We start from the raw sequence: 22,047 nt of genomic DNA, 5'->3' as shown, positions 1-22,047 counted from the left end.
GTTAGATATGGATGGCTGTTTCAGTTCAATATGGCTGTTTGAGTTAGATATGGATGGCTGTTTCAGTTCAATATGAATGGCAGTTTCAGTTCAATATGGCTGTTTGAGTTAGATATGGATGGCTGTTTCAGTTCAATATGGCTGTTTGAGTTAGATATGGATGGCTGTTTCAGTTCAATATGGCTGTTTGAGTTAGATGTGGATATCTGTTTCAGTTCAATATGGCTGTTTGAGTTAGATATGGATGGCTGTTTCAGTTCAATATGGCTGTTTGAGTTAGATATGAATGGCTGTTTCAGTTCAATATGGCTGTTTGAGTTAGATGTGGATGGCTGTTTCAGTTCAATATGGATATCTGTTCAATATGGATATCTGTTTCAGTTCAGTTGTCACAAGTGTAGAGAGGAGTCAGTCGCAGGTTTAGAACTACTGAATTTATTAAAGCACCATACAGTGGGGGAATAAAGTATTTGATCCCCTGCTGATTTTGTACGTTTGCCCACTCACAAAGAAATGATCAGTCTATAATTTTAATGGTAGGTTTATTTGAACAGTGAGAGACAGAATAACAACAAAAAATCCAGAAAAACGCATGTCAAAAATGTTATAAATTAATTTGCATTTTAATGAGGGAAATAAGTATTTGACCCCTCTGCAAAACATGACTTAGTACTTGGTGGCAAAACTCTTGTTGGCAATCACAGAGGTCAGACGTTTCTTGTAGTTGGCTACCAGGTTTGCACACATCTCAGGAGGGATTTTGTCCCACTCCTCTTTGCAGATCTTCTCCAAGTCATTAAGGTTTCGAGGCTGACGTTTGGCAACTCGAACCTTCAGCTCCCTCCACAGATTTTCTATGGGATTAAGGTCTGGAGACTGGCTAGGCCACTCCAGGACCTTAATGTGCTTCTTCTTGAGCCACTCCTTTGTTGCCTTGGCCGTGTGTTTTGGGTCATTGTCATGCTGGAATACCCATCCACGACCCATTTTCAATGCCCTGGCTGAGGGAAGGAGGTTCTCACCCAAGATTTGACGGTACATGGCCCCGTCCATCGTCCCTTTGATGCGGTGAAGTTGTCCTGTCCCCTTAGCAGAAAAACACCCACAAAGCATAATGTTTCCACCTCCATGTTTGACGGTGGGGATGGTGTTCTTGGGGTCATAGGCAGCATTCCTCCTCCTCCAAACACGGCGAGTTGATTTGATGCCAAAGAGCTCCATTTTGGTCTCATCTGACCACAACACTTTCACCCAGTTGTCCTCTGAATCATTCAGATGTTCATTGGCAAACTTCAGATGGGCATATATATGTGCTTTCTTGAGCAGGGGGACCTTGCGGGCGCTGCAGGATTTCAGTCCTTCACGGCGTAGTGTGTTACCAATTGTTTTCTTGGTGACTATGGTCCCAGCTGCCTTGAGATCATTGACAAGATCCTCCCGTGTAGTTCTGGGCTGATTCCTCACCATTCTCATGATCATTGCAACTCCACGAGGTGAGATCTTGAGGCCGAGGGAGATTGACAGTCCTTTTGTGTTTCTTCCATTTGCAAATAATCACACCAACTGTTGTCACCTTCTCACCAAGCTGCTTGGCGATGGTCTTGTAGCCCATTCCAGCCTTGTGTAGGTCTACAATCTTGTCCCTGACATCCTTGGAGAGCTCTTTGGTCTTGGCCATGGTGGAGAGTTTGGAATCTGATTGATTGATTACTTCTGTGGACAGGTGTCTTTTATACAGGTAACAAACTGAGATTAGGAGCACTTTAAGAGTGCTCCTCTTTCTGATTTGAGAGGGGGTTAAATACTTATTTCCCTCATTAAAATGCAAATCAATGTAACATTTTTGACATGGGTTTTTCTGGATTTTTTTTGTTATTCTATCTCTCACTGTTCAAATAAACCTACCATTAAAATTATAGACTGATCATTTCTTTGTCAGAGGGAAAATGTACAAAATCAGCAGGGGATCAAAAACTTTTTTCCCTCACTGTATATAAAAGCGGGATGAAACCCAAAGTGCAAAATAATAAAGTACTCAGGAAATAGTAGGATAGATTCCTCTCAGGAAATCAAGCAACATTTACAATGACCGACAAAGACAAATGACAGAGGGAGTATATATATATATATATATATTGTTGCTTGTATATATACAGTGATTGAGTGGGGATTGGAACCAGGTGTGTGTAATGATGACGAGACAAGTCCGGGGTTGATGAGTGAAGGGCGTTTGCCAGCAGCAGGTTCGGCAGCAGCTTTTAAAAATTTGATTTAACCTTTATTTAACTAGCCAAGTCAGTTAAGAACAAATTCTTATTTACAATGTCGGCCTACACCGGCCAAACCGGGACGACACTGGGCCAATTGTGCGCCGCCTTATGGGACTCCCAATCGGTTGTGATACAGCCCGGCGACGCTGAATGCCTGAGATGGACAGGAGGGGGAGCCAAAGCGAAGGCTGGTGTGTCAGTACCCCATCCCGAGGCGCTGCTCCAGCAGCAGGGCACCGCCGACCTTGGGGACGACCCCGGAGATGCGGTGCAGGTCGATCTGGACGACACCTGTGGAAGTTCCGAATGAGAGAACGGTCCAGGACGTCTCACGCCGGAACCCAGCACTGCTGTTCAGGACTGTACCGGTTCAGTCGGCCAGGTACTGGAGAGACCGCCTACAATGTCATGAGTCCACCAGGCTGCGGACGGAGTACACCGGGGCCCCGTTGACGTCCAAGGGAGGGGGAGGTGCATCGTGGGGTCCAACACTAGCCAAGGGACCAGCTGCCACCAGCCTGAGGAGAGATACATGAAATGAGGGTAAGATACGGTAATTGACAGGGAGCTGTAATCTGTACGTCACCTCATTGACTGTCCTCAGGACTTTAAACGGCCCCACAAACCTCAGCTTCCGGCAGGGCAGACGGAGGGGCAGGTCCTTCGTAGAAAGCCAGACCCTGTCACCGGGGTGAAAGACCGGGGTCACACTGCGGTGACGATGGGCCTGTGCCTTCTGCTGGAGGACGACGCACTGGAGACAGGTGTGCACTGTGTTCCATACCTCCTCGGTATGCCGGAACCAATCGTCCACAGCAGGAGCCTTGATCTGACTCCGGTGCCAGGGCCGGCTGATAGCCTAGAACACACTGAAAGGGTGTGAGGTTAGTGGAGGAGTGACGGAGGGAGTTTTGTGCATATTCTGCCCAAGGTAGCCCACAGGTACCTACCCAGTTCCTGATTTACCCTTTCCACCTTCCCATTTGATTGGGGATGGTACCTGGAGGTGAGGCTGACTGTGACCCCCAGTCGTTCCATGAAGGCCTTCCAGACACAGGAGGTGAACTGAGGACCACGGTCAGACACGATGTCCTCCAGGATCCCTAGTGCCGGAAGACATGAGAGAAGAGAGCCTCCATGTTCTGCATGGCCGTAGGGAGACCAGGCAGAGGAATCAAACAACAGGCTTTGGAAAACCGGTCCACAATGGCCAGGATGGTTGTGTGCCCCTCTGAGAGGGGAAGGTCTGTGACAAAGTCCACGGAGAGATGGGCCAAGGGGCTTTGTGGAACCGGCAGCGGGTGGAGTTTGCCATAGGGGAGGTGTCTCAGTGTCTTGCTCTGTGTCATATTCGTGTATGTAGGTGCGAGGGAAGTCAGGCGCCGGAGAAACCAAGTTGGTTAATATGGAGTATTTAATGAAAAACAAACTCCAAAACCAAAGTACAAAATAAAATGGGTAAAGGATACCCGTCGCACACCGATACACAAACCCACGTAACATAACATACAAACAATCACCGACAAGAACAGGAGGGGAAACAGAGAGTTAAATACACAAGCAATTAATGGGATTGGAACCAGGTGTGATGGAAGACAAGACAAAACCAATGGAAAATGAAAAACTGATCAATGATGGCTAGAAGACCGGTGACGTCGACCGCTGAGCACCACCCATGCAAGGAGGGGCATCGACTTCGGCAGAAGTCGTGACACTCTGTGCGCAGGTGGATCAGGAAGAGACGTAAACCCGGACATCCTGGGCAAAGGTGGGCCACCAGTACTTGGCGGAGAGACAGTTGTTAGTACGGGCTATACCCGGGTGCCCCGACACAGGTGCTGTGTGTGCCCAGGCGAGGAGACGGTCCCGCACATCAGAGGGCATGTAGGTACGCCTCCCGGGACAGTGGGCAGGTGAGGGCTCGACGGATGTCCGCGTCCGCATTCCACACGACAGGAGCCACAATGAAGGGCAGAGTGTCCACCTCCACGATGAAGGGCAGAGACGAGTCATGATGAGCCAGAACAGGTGCGTTTGTAAAACGTTCATTGAGCTTACGGAAGGCTTCGTTGGCCTCCTTAGTCCAGCGCAGCTGTCGAGGTCCTCCCTTCAGGAGGGAGGTGAGAGGGGCCACTACTGTGCTGAAACTCCTAATGAAGAGCCTGAAATAGTTGGCAAAACCTAGGAAGCGCAGCACCGCCTTTATGTTGGATGGAACAGGCCACGACCGTACTGCACTGACCCTCTGCTCTTCCATCTCCACTCCTGCGGTGGATATCCGCTAGCCCAGGAAGGAGACTGCCTGCTGGAAGAAAAGGCACTTCTCTGCCTTGGCGTACAGGTGATGCCCTATCAGCTTCTCCAAAACGGACCTGACATGAGAGACATGTTGCTCGCGTGTCGTGGAGAACACCAAGATGTCGTCTATGTACACCACTACACAGCGACACAACATGTCTCTAAACACCTCGTTAATGACGGATTGAAACACAGAGGGTGTATTTGTCAGGCCGTAGGGCATTACCCTGTATTCGTAGTGCTCGGTGCTGGTGCTGAAGGCGGTCTTCCATTCATCCCCCTCTCTAATGCGCACCAGGTCGTAGGCACTACGTAAATACAATTTGGTAAAGTACTGAGCACCGTGCATCTGATCTATCACAGTGGATATGAGAGGCAGGGGATAACTGAATTTAACAGTTGCCTTATTCAGTGTCCGGTAATCAATACAGGGGCGCAGACCTCAATCCTTCTTTGCGAAAAAGATGCTGGAGGAGGCCGGTGAGGTGGACGGACGGAGGAATCCTTGGGCCAGCGCCTCCTGGACGTAGGCCACCATTGGGTTTGGTCTCTGCATGCGAGATAGAGTAGATGTGCCCCCGCGGGAGGGTAGAACCAGACAGTAGGTCGATAGTGCAGTCCCATAGGCGATGAGGGGGCAGGCACGTGGACAGGGGAATATTGGTTGTCACTTTCTCCCTTCCATGTTCTGTATCATGCACCCAGGACAATGCATCGGCCTTGACATTCTTAGATCCCGGCCTGTAGGAGAGGGTAAAGTCAAACCTGGCGAGTAAATGGGCCCTCTTGGCCTGACACGGGTTCAGCCTCTTCGCTGCTCGAATATACTTTAGGTACCCGTGGTCCATCTAAACAAGGAATGGGTGTTGAGCACCCTCCAGCCAGTGCCGCCATGTTTTTAGCGCCTTCTTGACGGCCAGCAACTCACGAGTCTTCAAAAAAAGCCACCTGTAGGTCCCGTTATTCCTCCGGGATAGGGACGTGGGTGGCCAGGTTCGGACTTTCCACAGAGGTGGCATCGGTAGACACAGAGAGACACCTCCCCTGACACTCCTGCAACCAACCCAACAACCTCTCTCTCCACGATATCCTGGGGTTATGCAACTGTAACCAGGGGAAACCTGAAACTGCGGGGTGCGTTCATGGTGGTTTTGAGCAACTGTGATGGAAATGGGAATCGTGGTCTGGCACACCAGTCCTGTTCCTAGGGGACAGTTGTCTAGGGGATGGACTGGGATACGGGGTTGTAAAGGGATTAGAGGAATGCGTAATGATAGGGGGTTGCCACTGACTGGTCTAGGAAATTTCCTGCAGAACCTGAGTCCACTAGTCCACTAGTCCGGGAAGGTGACAGGAAGGAGGACTGGCTGGGTGGACAGAGAGGAGCAAGGCACGTCCACGCCTACCTGGGAAGGTGCAGGAGTGCCCCTCGGCCTGTTGCTTCCTCGCCTGGTTCTCCTACAGGGAAAGGTGTTCCAGGGGTGGTCTGACTCGCTGCGGTAGGAGCAGAGACCCTGTTGACGGCGGCGTTGACGTTCCTCGGGGGGGAAGGTGCTTCGTGCCCACCTCCATGGGCTCAGTCTCGCTGGAGGTTCCTGGAAGAGACCCGAACCCCCGGGATGGGCGACGACGGGCACGTAGGAGATTATCCAGGCGTATGGCCATGGCGATGAGCTGGTCCAGCATAAGGTCCAGCTCGGTCTGGACATCCGTCAGTAGCCCGCTGCGGAAAATTGTCAACAGGGCCTGGTCATTCCAGCCAGTGGACGCAGCCACCTTCTGGAAATCCAGAGTGTACTCAGATGCTGCCCTGGACCCCTTGTCGTAGACGGAGGAGATGCTCACCACCCTCTCGGGCCCTCTGTAGGGTGGTCAGAAACAGCACGGAAGAGTTGGGTGAAGTGTTCATTTGAGTTAGATATGGATGGCTGTTTCAGTTCAATATGGCTGTTTCAGTTAGATATGGATGGCTGTTTCAGTTCAATATGAATGGCTGTTTCAGTTCAATATGGCTGTTTGAGTTAGATGTGGATGGCTGTTTCAGTTCAATATGAATGGCAGTTTCAGTTCAATATGGATGGATGTGGAGCTATGTAGATGTTCAACCAGATAATCATACTCCCTGGTTGCATCTCCAGCCATCATCATGTCTTGAGTCTGAGACAGGTGATGGATAGGTACGTGTTTACATTCCACCATTTACAACCCATTTCCATCGTCATGTCTTTATTTTTATTTTTATTTCACCTTTATTTAACCAGGTAAGCTAGTTGGGAACAAGTTCTCATTTACAACTGCGACCTGGCCAAGATAAAGCAAAGCAGTTCGACACAAACAACAACACAGAGTTACACATGGAATAAACAAGCGTACAGTCAATAACACAATACAAAAAAAGAAAGTCTATATTCAGTGTGTGCAAATGGCATGAGGAGGTAAGGTAATAAATAGGCCATAGTAGCGAAGTAATTACAATTTAGCAAATTAACACTGGAGTGATAGATGAGCAGATGATGTGCAAGTAGAAATACTGGTGTGCAAAAGAGCAGAAAGTAAATAAAAACAATATGGGGATGAGGTAGGTAGATTGGGTGGGCTATTTACAGATGGCCTATGTACAGCTGCAGCGATCGGTTAGCTGCTCAGATAGCTGATGTTTAAAGTTAGTGAGGGAAATATAAGTCTCCAGCTTCAGCGATTTTTGCAATTCGTTCCAGTCATTGGCAGCAGAGAACTGGAAGGAAAGGCGGCCAAAGGAGGTGTTGGCTTTGGGGATGACCAGTGAGATATACCTGCTGGAGCGTGTGCTACGGGTGGGTGTTGTTATCGTGACCAGTGAGCTGAGATAAGGCGGAGCTTTACCTAGCATAGACTTATAGATGACCTGGAGCCAGTGGGTCTGGTGACGAATAGGTAGCGAGGGCCAGCCGACTAGAGCATACAGGTCGCAGTGGTGGGTGGTATATGGGGCTTTGGTGACAAAACGGACGGCACTGTGATAAACTGCATCCAATTTGTTGAGTAGAGTGTTGGAGGCTATTTTGTAAATTGACATCGCAGAAGTCGAGTATCGGTAAGATAGTCAGTTTTACGAGGGTATGTTTGGCGGCGTGTGTGAAGAAGGCTTTGTTGCGAAATAGGAAGCCGATTCTAGATTTAATTTTGGATTGGAGATGTTCAATATGAGTCTGGAAGGAGAGTTTAGAGTCTAACCAGACACCTAGATATTTGTAGTGATGGTGACGGATAGGTACATGTTTACATTCCACCATTTACAAACCCGTTTCCATTCACAACCAGACCACCCCAACATCAATATACTGGATGTGAAAACACTTTCTATGTTTTGCAGAACAAACAGCTGGAAGATAAATGTTCCCAATGACATCATCTGGTGGGTGCATCATGGGATTTTAACTCTGACCAGGCAAAGCTCACTTTACGTTGGATGGCTGTTTCAGTTCAGTATGGATCGCCATGGTAATATCTAGATGTTGATGCAGCTGAACATTCTCTCTGTTTAATACAGACAGAATCAGAGTGTTTCTATACAGTCTCTCTGTTTAATACAGACAGAATCAGAGTGTTTCTATACAGTCTCTCTGTTTAATACAGACAGAATCAGAGTGTTTCTATACAGTCTCTCTGTTTAATACAGACAGAATCAGAGTGTTTCTATACAGTCTCTCTGTTTAATACAGACAGAATCAGAGTGTTTCTAAACAGTCTCTCTGTTTAATACAGACAGAATCAGAGTGTTTCTATACAGTCTCTCTGTTTAATACAGACAGAATCAGAGTGTTTCTATACAGTCTCTCTGTTTAATACAGACAGAATCAGAGTGTTTCTAAACAGTCTCTCTGTTTAATACAGACAGAATCAGAGTGTTTCTAAACAGTCTCTCTGTTTAATACAGACAGAATCAGAGTGTTTCTATACAGTCTCTCTGTTTAATACAGACAGAATCAGAGTGTTTCTAAACCAAGCCATTCTGGGTAGACAACGTCAGGAAGTTAAACCACAGAACACAGGGAAACAACATACAGAGTGCTGCCAGACCAGCTAGATAACCAGCTAAACATTCTCCCAGAGTGCTGCCAGACCAGCTAGATAACCAGCTAAACATTCTCCCAGAGTGCTGCCGGACCAGCTAGATAACCAGATAAACATTCTCCCAGAGTGCTGCCAGACTAGCTAGATAACCAGCTAAACATTCTCCCAGAGTGCTGCCAGACTAGCTAGATAACCAGCTAAACATTCTCCCAGAGTACTGCCAGACTAGCTAGATAACCAGCTAAACATTCTCCCAGAGTGCTGCCAGACCAGCTAGATAACCAGATAAACATTCTCCCAGAGTGCTGCCAGACCAGCTAGACCAGCTAGATAACCAGATAAACATTCTCCCAGAGTACTGCCAGACCAGCTAGATAACCAGCTAAACATTCTCCCAGAGTACTGCCAGACCAGCTAGACCAGCTAGATAACCAGCTAAACATTCTCCCAGAGTACTGCCAGACCAGCTAGATAACCAGCTAAACATTCTCCCAGAGTGCTGCCAGACCAGCTAGATAACCAGCTAAACATTCTCCCAGAGTACTGCCGGACCAGCTAGATATCCAGCTAAACATTCTCCCAGAGTGCTGCCAGACCAGCTAGACCAGCTAGATAACCAGCTAAACATTCTCCCAGAGTGCTGCCAGACCAGCTAGATAACCAGCTAAACATTCTCCCAGAGTACTGCCAGACCAGCTAGATAACCAGCTAAACATTCTCCCAGAGTGCTGCCAGACCAGCTAGATAACCAGATAAACATTCTCCCAGAGTGCTGCCGGACCAGCTAGATAACCAGATAAACATTCTCCCAGAGTGCTGCCAGACCAGCTAGATAACCAGATAAACATTCTCCCAGAGTGCTGCCGGACCAGCTAGATAACCAGATAAACATTCTCCCAGAGTGCTGCCAGACCAGCTAGATATCCAGCTAAACATTCTCCCAGAGTGCTGCCAGACCAGCTAGATAACCAGCTAAACATTCTCCCAGAGTGCTGCCAGACCAGCTAGACCAGCTAGATAACCAGATAAACATTCTCCCAGAGTGCTGCCAGACCAGCTAGATATCCAGCTAAACATTCTCCCAGAGTGCTGCCAGACCAGCTAGACCAGCTAGATAACCAGATAAACATTCTCCCAGAGTGCTGCCAGACCAGCTAGATAACCAGCTAAACATTCTCCCAGAGTGCTGCCAGACCAGCTAGATAACCAGCTAAACATTCTCCCAGAGTGCTGCCAGACCAGCTAGATAACCAGCTAAACATTCTCCCAGAGTACTGCCGGACCAGCTAGATAACCAGCTAAACATTCTCCCAGAGTGCTGCCAGACCAGCTAGATAACCAGCTAAACATTCTCCCAGAGTACTGCCGGACCAGCTAGATAACCAGATAAACATTCTCCCAGAGTACTGCCAGACCAGCTAGATAACCAGATAAACATTCTCCCAGAGTACTGCCAGACCAGCTAGATATCCAGCTAGATAACCAGCTAAACATTCTCCCAGAGTACTGCCAGACCAGCTAGACCAGCTAGATAACCAGCTAAACATTCTCCCAGAGTGCTGCCAGACCAGCTAGATATCCAGCTAAACATTCTCCCAGAGTGCTGCCAGACCAGCTAGATAACCAGCTAAACATTCTCCCAGAGTGCTGCCAGACCAGCTAGATAACCAGCTAAACATTCTCCCAGAGTGCTGCCAGACCAGCTAGATATCCAGATAAACATTCTCCCAGAGTGCTGCCAGACCAGCTAGATATCCAGATAAACATTCTCCCAGAGTGCTGCCAGACCAGCTAGATATCCAGATAAACATTCTCCCAGAGTACTGCCAGACCAGCTAGATATCCAGCTAGATAACCAGCTAAACATTCTCCCAGAGTACTGCCAGACCAGCTAGACCAGCTAGATAACCAGCTAAACATTCTCCCAGAGTGCTGCCAGACCAGCTAGATATCCAGCTAAACATTCTCCCAGAGTGCTGCCAGACCAGCTAGATAACCAGCTAAACATTCTCCCAGAGTGCTGCCAGACCAGCTAGATAACCAGCTAAACATTCTCCCAGAGTGCTGCCAGACCAGCTAGACCAGCTAGATAACCAGATAAACATTCTCCCAGAGTGCTGCCAGACTAGCTAGATAACCAGCTAAACATTCTCCCAGAGTGCTGCCGGACCAGCTAGATAACCAGCTAAACATTCTCCCAGAGTGCTGCCGGACCAGCTAGATAACCAGCTAAACATTCTCCCAGAGTACTGCCGGACCAGCTAGATATCCAGCTAAACATTCTCCCAGAGTGCTGCCAGACCAGCTAGACCAGCTAGATAACCAGCTAAACATTCTCCCAGAGTGCTGCCGGACCAGCTAGATAACCAGCTAAACATTCTCCCAGAGTACTGCCGGACCAGCTAGATATCCAGCTAAACATTCTCCCAGAGTGCTGCCAGACCAGCTAGATAACCAGATAAACATTCTCCCAGAGTGCTGCCAGACCAGCTAGATATCCAGATAAACATTCTCCCAGAGTACTGCCAGACCAGCTAGATAACCAGCTAAACATTCTCCCAGAGTGCTGCCGGACCAGCTAGACCAGCTAGATAACCAGCTAAACATTCTCCCAGAGTGCTGCCAGACCAGCTAGACCAGCTAGATAACCAGCTAAACATTCTCCCAGAGTGCTGCCGGACCAGCTAGATATCCAGCTAAACATTCTCCCAGAGTGCTGCCGGACCAGCTAGATAACCAGCTAAACATTCTCCTTGTGTGTGTGTGTGTGTGTGTGTGTGTGTGTGTGTGTGTCTGTGTGTGTGTGTGTGTGTGTGTGTGTGTGTGTGTGTGTGTGTGTGTGTGTGTGTGTGTGTGTGTGTGTGTGTGTGTGTGTGTGTGTGTGTGTGTGTGTGTGTGTGTGTAGGAGGGCTGTTCCCACGCGGTGCGGACCAGGAGTACAGTGCATTCCGGATCGGAATGGTCCAGTATGGAAGCCAGGACTTCCGCCTCACTCCTCACATAGACAACCTGGAGGTTGCCAACAGCTTCGCTGTCACCAACTGCTGTGAGTAACACACACACACACACACACACACACACACACACACAGACAGACAGACAGACAGACAGACAGACAGACAGACAGACAGACAGACAGACAGACAGACAGACAGACAGACAGACAGACAGACAGACAGACAGACAGACAGACAGACAGACAGACAGACAGACAGACACGGGGGAGTGGAGGGGTGAGTGAAGTGATGGAGGGGTGGAGAGATGAGGGTGCCCTGCTTGGGGCAGTCCGCTGCCTGTTTGTAGGACGGTAGTGGTTGGTCAGAAGAGAGAGCAGGTCCAGCCTCTCCTCTAAGTTCTCTCTCGTACTTCACACGCTGCTCTCACCTTACAGAGAACCAGCCAGGTCGTTCAAGATTGACGGTAGAAATTGGATGTCTAGCCATGTACTGAGGAGATGGGGGATCGCTTTTCAAAAACCTGTCACTAGGGGCAACAGTGAGCGCTATTACCATGAAGCATTCTGGGGTTTTATGGACTGGGTTGGTGGATGGATGTCCGTCAGCGGGGGCTCCTCAGAGGAGGAAGGGGGACGACCATCCGACTCAGTGAATTTCATTAAAAATAAAAATAGTGAAACATTACAAAAAAGTTATCCTTTTTAGATAAAACTATACTAAATATATTCACGTCACCAAATAATTGATTAAAACACACTGTTTTGCAACGAAGGTCTACAGTAGCCTCAACAGCACTCTGTCGGGTATCACCATGGTGTAGCCGGAGGACAGCTAGTGTCCATCCTCCTCTGGGTACATTGACTTCAATACAAAACCTAGGAGGCTCATGGTTTTCACTCACTTCCATAGACTTACACAGTAATTATGACAACTTTCAGAGGACGTCCTCCAACCTATCAGAGCTCTTGCAGCATGAACTGACATGTTGTCCACCCAATCAAAGGATCAGAGAATGAATCTAGTACTGAAAGCATCTCTCTAGCAAAGAGAGAGAAAGACAATAGTTGAACAGTTTTTTACACATTCATTTCTGCCTAAATTAAGGAGAAGCGAGAGAGAGAGAGGAGAGCTAGATATATTTTGTAGTATATACAGTTGAAGTCGGAAGTTTACATATACCTTTGCCGAAACTCAGTTTTTCACAATTCCTGATATTTAATCCTAGTAAAAATCCCCTGTCTTAGGTCAGTTAGGATCACCACTTTATTTTAAGAATGTGAAATGTCAGAATAATAGTAGAGAGAATTATTTATTTTAACTTTTATTTCTTTCATCACATTCGTAGTGGGTCAGAAGTTTACATACACTCAATTAGGGTCAAACATTTCAGGTAGCCTTCCACAAGCTTCCCACAAGAAGTTGGGTGAAATTTGGCCCATTTCTCCTGACAGAGCTGGTGTAACTGAGTCAGGTTTGTAGGCCTCCTTGCTCGCACACACTTTTTCAGTTCTGCCCACAAATTTTCTAAAGGATTGAGGTCAGGGCTTTGTGATGGCCACTCCAGTACCTTGACTTTGTTGTCCTTAAGCCATTTTGCCACAACTTTGGAAGTATCCAAACTTCATGGTTGGGATGGTGTTCTTCGGCTTGCAAGCCTCCCCCTTTTTCCTACAAACATAACGACGGTCATTATGGCCAAACAGTTCTATTTTTGTTTCATCAGACCAGAGTACATTTCTCCAAAAAGTACGATCTTTGTCCCCATGTGCAGTTGCAAACCGTAGTCTGGCTTTTTTATGGCGGTTTTGGAGCAGTGGCTTCTTCCTTGCTGAGCGGCCTTTCAGGTTATGTCGATATAGGACTCGTTTTACTGTGGATATTGATACTTTTGTACCTGTTTCCTCCAGCATCTTCACAAGGTCCTTTGCTGTTGTTTTGGGATTGATTTGCACTTTTCGCACCAAAGTACGTTCATCTCTAGGAGACAGAACGCGTCTCCTTCCTGAGCGGTATGACGGCTGCGTGGTCCCATGGTGTTTATACTTACGTACTATTGTTTGTACAGATGAACGTGGTACCTTCAGGCGTTTGGAAATTGCTCCCAAGGATGAACCAGACTTGTGGAGGTCTACAATTTTTCTTTATGAGGTCTTGGCTGATTTCTTTAGATTTTCCCATGATGTCAAGCAAATAGGCACTGAGTTTGAAGGTAGGCCTTGAAATACACTGACAGGTACACCTCCAATTGACCTGGGGCGGCAGGTAGCCTAGTTGTTAGAGTGTTGGGCCAGTAACAAAAAAAAAGTTTGCTAGATCGCATCTCCCGAGCTGACAAGGTAAAAATCTCTCGTTCTGCCCCTGAACAATGCAGTTAACCCACTTTTCCTAGGCCATCATTATAAATAAGAATTTGTTCATAACTGACTTGCCTCGTTAAATAAAGGTTAAATAAAATACTAAGAAGAGACTTGCTTGGACCAAGAAACACGAGCGATGTTCGTCTTGTTTTTCAAGTCAACCAGCATTTTGTCTCGGCTTCTGTTTTTTCCAAGTCTTTCTTTTTCTCGCCCTCCTGGTTTTGACCCTTGTCTGTCCTGACTCTGAGCCCACCTGCCTGACCACTCTGCCTGCCCCTGACACTGAGCCTGCCTGCCGTCCTGTACGTTTGCCTCGACTCTGGATTATCGATCCCTGCCTGCCTTGACATGTCGTTTGCCTGCCCCTGTTGCTGTAATAAACTTGGTTACTTCAACACAGTCCGCATTTGGGTCTTACCTGGAAACCTGATAGCAACAAGTAATCAGCATATGTGGGAACTCCTTCAAGACTGCTGGAAAAGCATTCCAGGTGAAGCTGGTTGAGAGAATGCGAAGAGTGTACAAAGCTGTCATCAAGGCAAAGGGTGGCTACTTTGAAGAATCTCAAATATAAAATATATTTCGATTTTTTTAACACTTTTTTGGTTACCACATGATTCCATATGTGTTATTTTATAGTTTTGATGTCTTCACTATTATTCTACAATGTAGAAAATAGTCAAAATAAAGAAAAACCCTTGAATGAGTAGATGTGTCCAAACTGTTGACTGGTACTGTATATATATATATATATATATATATATATATATATATATATATATATATATATATATATATATATACAGTACCAGTTATATATATTATGTTTATATATATATACATATATATGAACATAATATGCTGCTCTCAACCCTGCACCTTAGAGGCTGCTGCCCTCAACCCTGCACCTTAGAGGCTGCTGCTCTCAACCCTGCTCCTTAGAGACTGCTGCCCTCAACCCTGCACCTTAGAGGCTGCTGCCCTCAACCCTGCACCTTAGAGGCTGCTGCCCTCAACCCTGCTCCTTAGAGGCTGCTGCCCTCAACCCTGCACCTTAGAGGCTGCTGCCCTCAACCCTGCACCTTAGAGGCTGCTGCCCTCAACCCTGCACCTTAGAGGCTGCTGCCCTCAACCCTGCTCCTTAGAGGCTGCTGCCCTCAACCCTGCACCTTAGAGGCTGCTGCCCTCAACCCTGCTCCTTAGAGGCTGCTGCCCTCAACCCTGCACCTTAGAGGCTGCTGCCCTCAACCCTGCACCTTAGAGGCTGCTGCCCTCAACCCTGCACCTTAGAGGCTGCTGCCCTCAACCCTGCACCTTAGAGGCTGCTGCTCTCAACCCTGCTCCTTAGAGGCTGCTGCCCTCAACCCTGCTCCTTAGAGGCTGCTGCCCTCAACTCTGCACCTTAGAGGCTGCTGCCCTCAACCCTGCACCTTAGAGGCTGCTGCCCTCAACTCTGCACCTTAGAGGCTGCTGCCCTCAACCCTGCACCTTAGAGGCTGCTGCCCTCAATCCTGCTCCTTAGAGGCTGCTGCCCTCAACCCTGCTCCTTAGAGGCTGCTGCCCTCAACCCTGCACCTTAGAGGCTGCTGCCCTCAACCCTGCTCCTTAGAGGCTGCTGCCCTCAACCCTGCACCTTAGAGGCTGCTGCCCTCAACCCTGCTCCTTAGAGGCTGCTGCCCTCAACCCTGCACCTTAGAGGCTGCTGCCCTCAACCCTGCTCCTTAGAGGCTGCTGCCCTCAACCCTGCACCTTAGAGGCTGCTGCCCTCAACCCTGCACCTTAGAGGCTGCTGCCCTGTGTACATTGATATGGAATCACTGGTCACTTTAATGTTTACATACTGCTTTACTCATATCATGTGTATATACTGTATTCTATTCTACTGTATTTTAGTCAATGCCACTCTGACGTTGCTCCTCCTAATGTTTATATATTACTTAATTCCATTCTTTTACTTTTAGATGTGTGAATTGTTAGATATTACTGCACTGTTGGAGCTGGAAACACAAGCATTTAGTTAGATATTACTGTTGGAGCTGGGAACACAAGCATTTAGTCAGATACTAGTGTTGGAGCTGGGAACACAAGCATTTAGTTAGATATTACTGCACTGTTGGAGCTAAAAACACAAGCATTTAGTTAGATATTACTGTTGGAGCTGGGAACACAAGCATTTAGTTAGATATTACTGCACTGTTGGAGCTGGGAACACAAGCATTTAGTTAGATATTACTGTTGGAGCTAGAAACACAAGCATTTAGTTAGATATTACTGTTGGAGCTGGGAACACAAGCATTTAGTTAGATATTACTGCACTGTTGGAGCTGGGAACACAAGCATTTAGTTAGATATTACTGTTGGAGCTAGAAACACAAGCATTTAGTTAGATATTACTGCACTGTTGGAGCTAGGAACACAAGCATTTAGTTAGATATTACTGCACTGTTGGAGCTGGGAACACAAGCATTTAGTTAGATATTACTGCACTGTTGGAACTAGAAACACAAGCATTTAGTTAGATACTACTGCACTGTTGGAGCTGGAAACACAAGCATTTAGTTAGATATTACTGTTGGAGCTGGGAACACAAGCATTTAGTTAGATATTACTGTTGGAGCTAGGAACACAAGCATTTAGTTAGATATTACTGTTGGAGCTGGGAACACAAGCATTTAGTTAGATATTACTGTTGGAGCTAGGAACACAAGCATTTAGTTAGATATTACTGCACTGTTGGAGCTGGAAACACAAGCATTTAGTTAGATACTACTGTTGGAGCTGGGAACACAAGCATTTAGTTAGATATTACTGTTGGAGCTAGAAACACAAGCATTTAGTTAGATATTACTGTTGGAGCTAGAAACACAAGCATTTAGTTAGATATTACTGCACTGTTGGAGCTGGGAACACAAGCATTTAGTTAGATATTACTGCACTGTTGGAGCTAAAAACACAAGCATTTAGTTAGATATTACTGTTGGAGCTGGGAACACAAGCATTTAGTTAGATATTACTGTTGGAGCTGGGAACACAAGCATTTAGTTAGATATTACTGCACTGTTGGAGCTAGAAACACAAGCATTTAGTTAGATACTACTGTTGGAGCTGGGAACACAAGCATTTAGTTAGATATTACTGTTGGAGCTGGGAACACAAGCATTTAGTTAGATATTACTGCACTGTTGGAGCTGGGAACACAAGCATTTAGTTAGATATTACTGTTGGAGCTAGAAACACAAGCATTTAGTTAGATACTACTGTTGGAGCGGGGAACACAAGCATTTGGTTAGATATTACTGTTGGAGCTAGAAACACAAGCATTTAGTTAGATACTACTGCACTGTTGGAGCTAGAAACACAAGCATTTAGTTAGATACTACTGTTGGAGCTGGGAACACAAGCATTTAGTTAGATATTACTGTTGGAGCTGGGAACACAAGCATTTAGTTAGATATTACTGCACTGTTGGAGCTGGGAACACAAGCATTTAGTTAGATATTACTGTTGGAGCTAGAAACACAAGCATTTAGTTAGATACTACTGTTGGAGCTGGGAACACAAGCATTTAGTTAGATATTACTGCACTGTTGGAGCTGGAAACACAAGCATTTAGTTAGATATTACTGTTGGAGCTGGGAACACAAGCATTTAGTTAGATATTACTGCACTGTTGGAGCTAGAAACACAAGCATTTAGTTAGAAATTACTGTTGGAGCTGGGAACACAAGCATTTAGTTAGATATTACTGTTGGAGCTGGGAACACAATCATTTAGTTAGATATTACTGTTGGAGCTAGAAACACAAGCATTTAGTTAGATATTACTGCACTGTTGGAGCTAAAAACACAAGCATTTAGTTAGATATTACTAATACTTTTAGATGGGTGTATTGTTATGAATTGTTAGATATTACTGCACTGTTGGAGCTGGGAACACAAGCATTTCGCTAAACCCACAATAACATCTGCTAGATATGTGTATGTGACCAATAAAATTAGATTTCATTTGTCAGTCACCTTGATTTCTTTCATTAATCTCGACCTGTTGCACCTACTTTGTAAAATTCCTAGGTAGTAGCAACCTCTTGATCGGTACAGGGAACATTCTAGTATTATGTAGAAGCCTAAACCCATCACTGTTACATTGAACTGGGTGAAGGACCAGTATCCTAAACCCATCACTGTTACATTGAACTGGGTGAATGACAGTATCCTAAACCCATCACTGTTACATTGAACTGGGAGAATGACAGTATCCTAAACCCATCACTGTTACATTGAACTGGGAGAAGGACCAGTATCCTAAACCCATCACTGTTACATTGAACTGGGTGAATGACAGTATCCTAAACCCATCACTGTTACATTGAACTGGGAGAAGGACAGTATCCTAAACCCATCACTGTTACATTGAACTGGGTGAATGACAGTATCCTAAACCCATCAATGTTACATTGAACTGGGTGAATATGAAGGACAGTATCCTAAACCCATCACTGTTACATTGAACTGGGTGAATGACAGTATCCTAAACCCATCAATGTTACATTGAACTGGGTGAATATGAAGGACAGTATCCTAAACCCATCACTGTTACATTGAACTGGGTGAATGACAGTATCCTAAACCCATCACTGTTACATTGAACTGGGAGAATGACAGTATCCTAAACCCATCACTGTTACATTGAACTGGGAGAATGACCAGTATCCTAAACCCATCACTGTTACATTGAACTGGGTGAAGGACAGTATCCTAAACCCATCACTGTTACATTGAACTGGGAGAATGACCAGTATCCTAAACCCATCACTGTTACATTGAACTGGGTGAAGGACAGTATCCTAAACCCATCACTGTTACATTGAACTGGGTGAATGACCAGTATCCCAAACCCATCACTGTTACATTGAACTGGGTGAAGGACAGTATCCTTAACCCATCACTGTTACATTGAACTGGGAGAATGACAGTATCCTAAACCCATCACTGTTACATTGAACTGGGTGAATATGAATGACAGTATCCTAAACCCATCACTGTTACATTGAACTGGGTGAAGGACCAGTATCCTAAACCCATCACTGTTACATTGAACTGGGTGAATGACAGTATCCTAAACCCATCACTGTTACATTGAACTGGGTGAATATGAATGACAGTATCCTAAACCCATCACTGTTACATTGAACTGGGTGAAGGACCAGTATCCTAAACCCATCGCTGTTACATTGAACTGGATGAATGACAGTATCCTAAACCCATCACTGTTACATTGAACTGGGTGAAGGACAGTATCCTAAACCCATCGCTGTTACATTGAACTGGATGAATGACAGTATCCTAAACCCATCACTGTTACATTGAACTGGGTGAATGACAGTATCCTAAACCCATCACTGTTACATTGAACTGGGTGAATGACAGTATCCTAAACCCATCACTGTTACATTGAACTGGGTGAATGACAGTATCCTAAACCCATCACTGTTACATTGAACTGGGTGAATGACAATATCCTAAACCCATCACTGTTACATTGAACTGGGTGAATGACAGTATCCTAAACCCATCACTGTTACATTGAACTGGGAGAATATGAATGACAGTATCCTAAACCCATCACTGTTACATTGAACTGGGTGAATATGAAGGACAGTATCCTAAACCCATCACTGTTACATTGAACTGGGTGAAGGACAGTATCCTAAACCCATCACTGTTACATTGAACTGGGAGAATATGAATGACAGTATCCTAAACCCATCACTGTTACATTGAACTGGATGAATGACAGTATCCTAAACCCATCACTGTTACATTGAACTGGGTGAATGACAGTATCCTAAACCCATCACTGTTACATTGAACTGGGTGAATGACAGTATCCTAAACCCATCACTGTTACATTGAACTGGGTGAAGGACCAGTATCCTAAACCCATCACTGTTACATTGAACTGGGTGAATGACAGTATCCTAAACCCATCACTGTTACATTGAACTGGGAGAATGACAGTATCCTAAACCCATCACTGTTACATTGAACTGGGTGAAGGACCAGTATCCTAAACCCATCACTGTTACATTGAACTGGGAGAATGACAGTATCCTAAACCCATCACTGTTACATTGAACTGGGAGAAGGACCAGTATCCTAAACCCATCACTGTTACATTGAACTGGGAGAATATGAATGACAGTCATCCAATATGATGTAATAGAAATAAGGCCGTAAAAAAAACGATCATCCTCCCTCATGTTAAACGGCACCGACCTCCATTACTCTGGATCAGAAGGTTGTGTGTTTGATCCCAGTCGTAGCCCTAAAACCTCCACTGATGTCCATTACTCTGGATCAGAAGGTTGTGTGTTTGATCCCAGTCGTAGCCCTAAAACCTCCACTGATGTCCATTACTCTGGACCGGAAGGTTGTGTGTTCGATCCCAGTCGTAGCCCTAAAACCTCCACTGATGTCCATTACTCTGGACCGGAAGGTTGTGTGTTCGATCCCAGTCATAGCCCTAAAACCTCCACTGATGTCCATTACTCTGGATCAGAAGGTTGTGTGTTCGATCCCAGTCGTAGCCCTAAAACCTCCACTGATGTCCATTACTCTGGATCAGAAGGTTGTGTGTTCGATCCCAGTCGTAGCCCTAAAACCTCCACTGATGTCCATTACTCTGGATCAGAAGGTTATGTGTTCGATCCCAGTCGTAGCCCTAAAACCTCCACTGATGTCCATTACTCTGGATCAGAAGGTTATGTGTTCGATCCCAGTCGTAGCCCTAAAACCTCCACTGATGTCCATTACTCTGGACCAGAAGGTTGTGTGTTCGATCCCAGTCGTAGCCCTAAAACCTCCACTGATGTCCATTACTCTGGATCATCTGCATATAAATGGATGAGAGAGCTTCCTACTGCCTGAGCAATGTTGTTGATGTAAATTGAGAAGAGCGTGGGGCCTAGGATCTATACTCCTTAGAATGGAATGGTCTACCGTTTCAACAGCTTTGGCAAAGTCAATGCAAATAGCAGCACAGCATTGCTTAGATTCTTAGAATCAAGGGCAAGTGTGACATCATAGAGGACCTATAAGGTTGCAGTGACACATCCATAACCTGAGCTGAAACCAGATTGCAGACCAGAGAGACACTATAGACATCAAGAAAGCCAGTCAGTTGATTATTGACACGTTTTTCCAACACTTGTGATAAACAGGACAAAAATAGAAATAGGCCTATAACAGTTAGGATCAGCTTGATCTCCCCCCTTTAAATAAAGGATGAACCGTGGCTGCCTTCCAAGCAATGGGAACCTCCCCAGAGAGGAGAGACAGGTTAAAAAGGTCAGAGATAGGCTTGGCGATGATAGGGGCAGCAACCTTAAACTTTACCCCAAAAAATAATCTGGTTCAGATGGTTTAGACCCAAAGTTTCTCCCTGCAGGCAGTCACCTCGGACTCAGTGACCGCCTGCAGGGAGAAACTTTGTAGCGGGGCAGGGGAAAAAGAGGGAGGAGCATCGGGGATAGTCACATTGGAAGGGAGATGAGGAACTGTTGGACGGTCAAGGAGGCGTGGCTGAGTCAAATAGGAATCCTGACTTAATGAAGTGGTGATTAAAGAGCTCAGCCATGTGCTTCTTGTCAGTAACAACCACGTCATCAACATTAAGGGACATGGGCAGCTGTGAGGAGGAGGGTTTATTCTCCAGGTCTTTAACCGTTTTCCAGAACTTCTTGGGGTTAGACCCACAGAGAGAGATCTGCTCCTTAAAGTAACTAGCTTTGGCCTTCCAGATAGCCTGAGAGCATTTATTTCTAGTTTGTCTGAACGAGAGCCAGTCAGCCTGAGTATGTGTGTGCCGAGCGATTTGCCAAATGGGATTCTTGAGGTGGAGTAATTTTGTAAGATCACGGTCGAACCAGGTGCCGAACCTGCTTTTAATACTGAACATATCAAAAAATAAGGTCCAAGCGTCTTCGACAGTCAAGCTGATTCTATACCAATTTACAGACGCCAGGTCATGAAGGAAGGCTTGCTCATTAACATTTTATAGCAAGTGTCTATGACCAGTCAGGACTCTACTGTGTTTTATATTGCTCTGTACTCT

The 22,047-nt window shown here is 46.1% G+C and overlaps 1 protein-coding gene across 2 annotated transcripts in view; it reads left to right on the top strand.

Moving 5' to 3' along the window:
* LOC106596081 (glutamate receptor 2) overlaps window positions 1-22,047 on the top strand; it is a 116,377-nt gene that overhangs the window by 2,710 nt on the left and 91,620 nt on the right. For both annotated transcript variants that reach the window (XM_082972305.1, XM_082972304.1), the window contains exon 2: window positions 11,527-11,667. In XM_082972305.1, coding sequence (XP_082828431.1) covers window positions 11,527-11,667 — 141 coding nt within the window. The remainder of the gene's footprint in view (window positions 1-11,526; window positions 11,668-22,047) is intronic.

Source organism: Salmo salar, unplaced genomic scaffold (assembly GCF_965601325.2).
Source record: "Salmo salar unplaced genomic scaffold, fSalSal1 ptg000645l, whole genome shotgun sequence".
NCBI lineage: Eukaryota > Metazoa > Chordata > Actinopteri > Salmoniformes > Salmonidae > Salmo > Salmo salar.
Note: the sequence above shows the minus strand (reverse complement) of the source record. Positions and strands in the feature narration are given on the sequence as shown.